General features: G+C 42.3%; 1 protein-coding gene across 2 annotated transcripts in view; it reads left to right on the top strand.

Annotated features, from left to right (window-relative positions):
* The window catches only part of EFNB3 (ephrin B3), a 46,954-nt gene that overhangs the window by 28,863 nt on the left and 9,918 nt on the right, over nt 1–8,173 (top strand). For both annotated transcript variants that reach the window (XR_011919239.1, XM_072399325.1), the window contains exons 3-4: nt 321–413; nt 6,519–6,617. Coding sequence is in view for 1 of the 2 variants with exons in the window: in XM_072399325.1 (XP_072255426.1) it covers nt 321–413; nt 6,519–6,617 (192 nt within the window). In the remaining variant the exon portion in view is untranslated. The remainder of the gene's footprint in view (nt 1–320; nt 414–6,518; nt 6,618–8,173) is intronic.

Below are 8,173 nucleotides of genomic sequence, written 5' to 3'. Positions count from 1 at the left end.
ATAATGATCACACCGCACTGTATAATAATACTGAGTATAAACCGATAATGAACACACCGCACTGTAATATAATACCGAGTATAAACCGATAATGAACACACCGCGCCGTATCATAATACCACATACACACCGAAAATGATCACACCGCACCGTATAATAATACCGATTATACACCTATAATGATCACACCGCACCGTATATTAATACCAAGTATACACCGATAATACAGATAATGACAATGTATTGTATGATATATATATATAATAAGTCTTCTGTTATAGCAATACACTTTAATGACCCTGAATTTTTATATTTTCCAGCCACATCGGACGGTACGTTGGAAGGGCTGGAGAATCTCAGTGGGGGTGTCTGTAAGACCAAAGGAATGAAGGTCACTTTAAAGGTTGGACAGAGTGAGTATTGAACAGCTGGCATCTCGGGGCTGTACACTAGAAATGCCATTGTCTGTATGGGGTGGGTGAGGGATTATAGGGCACCAGACCTAAAGGGAAGCAATACTCTATAGATAATAGAAGGAAGCATTTTAGCTGACAGATATTCAGGGAAGCGGGTAAAGGGATTTACTGCAGATAATGGAGAAAATTATTATTTTACTGGCTTTTAGAACACTGCACTTTGTTGATGTGTATTTTAAAGTGGCAATCTCAGAATGTATACCTTCTATATGCACTCATCTGTCTGCGATGGATATAGTTCAGTATATGGAAGCCGGGCCATATGAAAATAATGGCTCTGCATATCCCTTCTGAACCCAAACTCCAGCCCTAAAGTGAATGTCAGGCAAATAAAAGTCTCTGCATTATATACAGATATCCCTTTATTATTTTCCTCCAAATATCCTGCAAGTACAGAAAATTGTACATTGATGTGGCAGCAGTGCACTTAGCTCTAAAGTCCTAGAATGTTTGATGGAGTGAGTGGTGTCAGCCCTGTTCAGTTGTCTTTTCTAAGTACTCAGACCTATCTTATCCCACACACCCTAAACACTAATTATTCTGTAGTCCAATAAAATAAGTAGGAAAGATGATTATGATCTTAAAAAAAAACACAGGAAGTGTACACAGGACACTGAACAAGGGAGTATTTCCCATTGCTTGTTAACAAGGCCAAGGAGTGGATGTACTATGTTATCAACAGAATTTACAGTAAGCTGGGGATCTTCTGCCTACCCCCATGTGATGGCACTGGGAGCCTGAGCAACTGACTTCCAGGTAGGACAGAAGGGATAAAATTGTGGCAATGGGCAAATGTAGGGAAAGTTAGTATGAACTGCCATAGGAGGCAGCTTTCAGGTGATTTGATTTGTTCTGAACAGCCAAAACACAGGTTCCCCTTTAAATTGGCAATGATCCTAAAAACACAACCCTTAACTTCAACCCTCATGTGAGTCGAACCGTTAAATGTAACCTGTAAACCCAAACTTCAACATTGACCCATAACTTAAAACTGAGCTAAAGCCGTGACTCACCTGTCCGTCTTCTGTCACAGAGCGCTACCATCTTCTTCTTCTTTAACACAGAGACAACCTCTTTTTTTAGTTCCACTTTAAAACTGACTCCTAATATTAAAATACCCTTAAAGTTAAGTTAAAGCCTAAAATCTAACCCAATAGTATAACCTAATCCCTACACCTGACCTTTAACCTTGGCCTATTTCTCAAAACCAACTGTAGAACTGAATAAATTGTCAGTCCTAAATTAATACCTTAATGTGCAGCGCTCGTGGCACATGTTCACCTTTTTCTTCATTTTAACAATAAATCTAACCATCAGTGTGTAGCCGAGCCTTAACCTAAACCGGACATTCCACCCTAATCACTTCTTAAACCAGGCTTTAATATAAAGTACCATCCAACCAGTCATTTCCAGCCAAGGCTGCATTGAAACCTAAAGTATCTTCAGAGATTGCTTGGGGTTCCTTATGCTGTAGCTCCTCTTGACCTCCAATGAGATGGTACATGGATATTCTCACTTAGCAGTGCCATCTAACTAGCCATTTCCATCCAAGGCTGCATGGAAACACAGGGTACCCTCAGAGGTTGCTGGGGGTTCCTTGAGCTGTAGCTCCTTCCAACCTCCCATGAGATGGTACATAAATATTTCCACCATCATCAAATCAACCATTTTCAGCCAGGGTTCCATGGAAGCCTAGGGTACCTTTAGAGGTTGCTTGTTGTTCCTTGAGCTGTAGCTCCTTTTGATCTTCCATGAGATGGTACTGAAATATTTTCACTTGGCAGTGCCATCTAATCAACCATTAACAGCCATGGTTCCATGGAAACCTAGGGTACCATCAGAGGTTGCTTGATTGATTGTGGTTCCTTGAGCTGTAGTTCCTCTTGACTTCCCACGAGATGGTATATGAATATTTCCACCTGGCAGTGTCATAAAACCAAACTATTTTCAGCCAAGGTTTCATAAAACCTTAGGGTACCTTCAGGGATTACTAGAGTTCCTTGAGTTCTAGCTCCTTCTGACCTCCCATGAATTGGTACATGAATATTTCCACTTGACAGTACCATCAAACCAACCATTCTCAGCCAGGGTTCCATGGAAACCTAGGGTACCTTCAGAGGTTGCTAGGGTTCCTTGAGTTCTAGCTCCTTCTGAGCTCCCATGAAGTGGTACATGAATATTTCCACCTGGCAGTGTCATAAAACCAAACTATTTTCAGCCAAGGTTTCATAAAACCTTAGGGTACCTTCAGGGATTACTAGAGTTCCCTGAGTTCTAGCTCCTTCTGACCTCCCATGAATTGGTACATGAATATTTCCACTTGACAGTACCATCAAACCAACCATTCTCAGCCAGGGTTCCATGGAAACCTAGGGTACCTTCAGAGGTTGCTAGGGTTCCTTGAGTTCTAGCTCCTTCTGACCTCCCATGAAGTGCTACATGAATATTTCCACTTGGCAATGCCATCAGCATGACCCCAAAGATATTTATAGCTGTCTGCAAGGGTGGCATTCTGACCCCTTCTGCAGATAGGCATTTTTCCCACTGACCACAAATGTAAGGTGTATTCTTTTTCTAATATCACCCAATATATACATTGTTTAACAAGGGATCCCTGAGACATGGTTCTAAAGGGTTTCTGTGGGGTCAAAAGATTAAAAAAGGTTGTGTTAAACCTCTTCAGTTAAGTTTGATTCAGAAAAACCTAACCGTATAGTGTCATAACCTGACGTGTAATAGTCTAATGTCTAATTCTTAGATCTTGGAGCCCAAAACCTAGCCATAAAGTCAACTGTACCTATCAAAGACAGGTATAGTAGGACTATGTCAGATTATGGTAGCTGTCATCGTTCGGCAGCCCACTATACCTGTCAATGTCAGTTAGGGTAATAAAGCACCAAAACTTGGATTACTCCAATTCCAGGTTACAATCTGAGGTCAAAATCGATTTTGACTTGAACTATCTGACCACCACTAGCTAGAACGTCTGTAATTGCCAATAACATTTGTCTGGGATTCAGGTGTGGGGGCAGAATTTGCAAGCAGTTACTGGTATGTGGCCCCTCCGATTCAGCAAGATTTATTGATGACATATGTAGGGTTTGTTTGCTTGCCGTGCCTTCTGATCTTTTCATTTCTCCACAAGTCTACCTGACAGGTTTGGTCTGATTGGTTACAACAGACCGCCTGCAGTCAATAATGATGTACAACGCCCAGGGTGCTCTCGATAAGGAGATATCTTTGGATCAAATGATGGAGCTTGACAATAGCAGTAAAACATTATTATTATGCTAGAAACACTTGTAATTTCTGATAACTATATGTAATATACCAAAGATAAATAAAAATGCCCTAAAAGTAAAACCTTTCCATTTTCATTACATACCTTAGACCCATTGAGATCAGATCTGGGTCTTTGTGCTTCTCAATGCAATGCAGGCACATTATGATTGCTGGGAGGGTTCTGTGCATGACTTCCTGTACACATGATCCGGCTTATTACTCCACTCAAGAGCCTTTAGTCATGACGCCAGCAGTGGGCTGGCTCAAAAGAAGAGAATATCAAAACACCTTGATGGGTGGATTTGCATAAGGACAACTCAAGGTAACGTTCACATGTGACATTGATCCTCCAAAACTCAATAAACTGAAAAGCAATTAATGCAAAAGGCCGGTTTCGGGATTGGGAGAATAAAACATGACTAAATGAGACCGTCCCTGACTTGCTACAGCTTCTAATGCACATTATGAGATTCTCACATTGTGCAGAGAAATCAGAGGAACTAATTTTAGTCCAGGAGAGAAGCTGTGCAAGAATGAAGGAATGGATGGAGGACAGATTTACAAAGGGGAGACCAAAGGGCAGATTTAATGAAGGGGAGCCCGGAGGGCAGATTTTAATGCACGGGCCACTTGTGATTTAAGGGTAGGCTGGAGGGCAGATTTACTATAACCAGCCTTGATTGTGAGCTCAGTCACATCTACTCCATACACAGGAGATCCAGCAGTAATATTACAGCTGTAAGCCAGGGTTAGGTAGCAGGGCTTGGCAATCTGGTGTAAGAAGATGTTTCAGGCACCGGGACCAATCCAGTAACTTCTTCCAACACATTGGTATATTGCAGCTAGGTACAGTATATACAAGGTTCTGCACAGTGCTCCCATTTACCTAAAAAATACTCTCACCATACTTACAGCCCTGAATATTAGACTGGACAAGTCCAATGCACAAACATTCCAAATTTCCAATGCTGATTGGTGTTCCTATCTGCTCCCCAAATACAAAACCCTGACTGTGAGCATATCCAGCATTTTAAGGATTCACCTGAATGCCTAATTGCAGTGAAGGATGGATGAATTCCTGGCCTGGATTAGAGGCTCTGAAATGTAAAGGATAGAAACCCCAGACAGAACTTTTCCAGGCTCTCTGGGAGACATTCTGTCCCACCACCTCAGAATATAACTGAACATGGTTGAACAATACTGTATGGTTGTGTCAGAAAAGCTCATGGTAGGACCAGGATCAATTCACAGTCACAATTTGTACCCAGAAGAACATTGAATTGTATGCTGTCCCTGCCTGAAATTTACAGATCTGAAAATGCAAATGTTGGTGCTTGCTGAACCATCACTACCACCAGATCTTCCTTCACCTCTACCAGGCAAACACTATACACAAGCTGCACAGTAGCCTAGAAGAGGCTACAACACGACAAATCCTCATGGGAGGTCTTGTTCTCTCCCCTTCTGTTTTTTTCAATAGGGGTACAGGTAGTGTTACCAACTGTCCATAAATTCTTAGACAGACAATTGCCCACATTGGGGCAATTTTGACCTCTCCAGAGTGTCCAATTTTTTATGTCCACTAAATATAGACTCAAATGCTGCTTTGCATTTTTACTCCATGCCAGATGCAGAGTAACACCTTTGTAGCTCCGGGTTCTAGTGCAGCCGCTCAGTGTCTAATTGTCCAACAACCCAACAGCCTAAATGTTATCATCTGAACCAGGAGCTGATGGACCCAGATGAGCAGCACAAACCAAACTACTGGGAGCCAGGTGGAGGTGTAGGCTGTGGGGAATATGAGCAACACCACCACTGGACCTACCCCACTCCATCAACTGGGCACCTTGCAGAATTCCAACCCCAGAGCCAAAGTACCAGTATTATCCCAGCCACCAACCTGCAGGGCTGGTTCTGGTCTCTGGCCTCTGTCCTTAAAAATAAGGCATTATTAGGCAAGTCTGGGGGTAGGAAGTCTTCATGGAAACCATTCCATATGAGCTGTAGGATCCTTGCTGATTCTTCTGTGGATGTCCCTGACTTCAGGATTCCTTTTTAGACTAGCACTAGTGCTTATTAAGACTAAGGCTAAGATTAAATTTAATTTTGGGGTTTATTAAGACTAAGGCTAAGATTAAGTCTAATTTTGGGGTACATAAGGGCCCCGTTTATCAGGGATTGTTAATGTTGGGTTGGGAAAGGATCTGTATGACAGATGATGTAATGTGAAGCATCTGATCTAGTGATAGAAAAGCATGGATGTCTGTTCCAGTTGCTAGTTTGGGCTGTATGTTTGGTCACAGCCACCTATAACATTTAATCCTGCATTAGAACACTCACCTTCTCCTTAAAGTGTTCCCTGCAATACTCCTTTTGTGCCACTGGATGTCCTCAGTCTTCCAGGCTGAATGACAGCCAGTAGCAGTCAATCTACTTCCTCTGATCCCTGGCTGTCTTGGGCCCATCCCTCTGCCTTTGATTGGAGAGTAAAAAAGCAGCATGCGGATGAGGTTATCTCTTTATCACTCGGCTTTAACCTTCAGTTAGCATTCTCTGGCTGAGTGGCTCCTTGTGTTGGTTCTTCCACTCCCAGTCTGAGCATAGTTGTAAAGGGACTGCAAGAAGCTGATACCAAATAAAATTCAGAAGCCCACACTGTCTGCAATGGCAATTCCTTAAATTTTGGCACGCTTAAATACACCTGTATGTCTTCTTTGCTGCTTCTGCTAAACTTTCTCCATAAATTCCTCCCTCTTGCAGGTCCGGATGGAGGGACTCACCCACGGAGGCCTTCACTTAAAGATAAAGATTCAAATCTTTCTCCATCTGCACCAAACCCGGACTCCCCTAATTTTGCAGGTGCGTCCAATGAACTGTAAATGATCATAGTTATAATTTCTAAATGGTAGATTATCGTTGTTACCGAAGTTTTTACAAGTATTTTTTACTTCTTTTTCGTTGTGTTATTATGAATATTTTAGAATTGCTATTTGCAGCTTGATAGGAGCTGGTATGCTGATTTTTCAGCACAGCAATTTACTACTGTGCTGTGAACAGCCTGGGTAAATTGAACTCCTACTTTCCAGTTCTGTTCATACAGGTAAAGGACTCAGAGACGAAACCCTTCCATCTGCCTGAGTGCTAATGAATACAGATCTGAGTATTTTAAATACTTACTTGCTGTGAATTTATGTTTAATATATTATCATTTATTTGCCATGTGGCTTTGAACTTGCTTAAAAAATGTGCCTACCCCAGAAAGAGCCAATTCCATATGCTAAAACTCCTCTTGTTCATCATAGCCCTCTCTTTTTATGAGTTTTTAATTACTGCCTATGCTGGCCTAGCTTTAAACCCATTCTTCCTATTGGCTTATAGCGCCTCTCAGCAGCAGCAGAAGGTACGACGATAATCAACATCATTGACCAACATTATCAACATCATTCTCTGTGTCTGGAGAATTCCAAACAATAGTGACTACCAATATTTAAAAAGATTTTTTAATATCCCTTCTAAAAATTCTTGACCTCAACTCCCCCCCACCTCTACCTTCCCCGAAGACCTTTCGTTCTCACAAGGGCAGGCCATAACCTGATAATTCCAAAAAGAAAATGAAATATTCCCTAAAGAAAAGCCTAGGACAGAGCTGGCATTTGATGATGGCAGTTGATTATAGATCACATGACATGGTTTTTTCTTCAGGTCTTCAAGCTGCTGTAGTACGGCCGTTGTAAAGTGCAGTAAGCAAGAAACCCATTTGTTTGTTGCATGCAATGGTCGTACCACTGTCCAACTGGAAATGCTTTACAGTGATGAAGTTTATGCAGGAGAGGGTTAACAGACACTTCAGATAAATATGGGGTAGAAAGAAGTGGGGTGATGGTGGTACAGCGGTTTTCTACAGCACTGTACTGGGAGTCACTGAGCTGTCACTATGAAAGATCTCCTTTAATAAACTCAGCAATTTGGACAGAAGGGAGACAGCGGGGATGAGAGAGGAGAAATGAGACAACATATTACGTCTGGAAGCTTTAGGACGGCATGGCCCCTCCGCCCCGTCCTCCTGCCACCCTCGGCGTCTTGCTGATTTAATGCGTTCCGCCAGTTAAAGTGCAGATTCGATCTTTTTAATTAGACTTAATTAAAGCTGTTTATTTAAATCTGGCTGATATGGCCTAGAGGCAAGTGAGAGAAAGGCGGGTACAATATGAGACCACCGCAGGGGTTCAGTGACCTCACACGTGATTCTTCCAGTGTGAAGACCCCACAGTAGGTGGGGCACAATTATCACCACCTTCTGTCCATGCCGCCCAATTGGAGGAGGACATACTCATTGCCACTTCTGTCCATGTTACCTTGCAGGAGGAGGACAGACTCATAGCGCCCCCTTCTGTCTGTGTCACCCTGCAGGAGGA

The sequence above is a fragment of the Pyxicephalus adspersus genome, chromosome 2, assembly GCF_032062135.1.
Source record: "Pyxicephalus adspersus chromosome 2, UCB_Pads_2.0, whole genome shotgun sequence".
NCBI lineage: Eukaryota > Metazoa > Chordata > Amphibia > Anura > Pyxicephalidae > Pyxicephalus > Pyxicephalus adspersus.
Note: the sequence above shows the minus strand (reverse complement) of the source record. Positions and strands in the feature narration are given on the sequence as shown.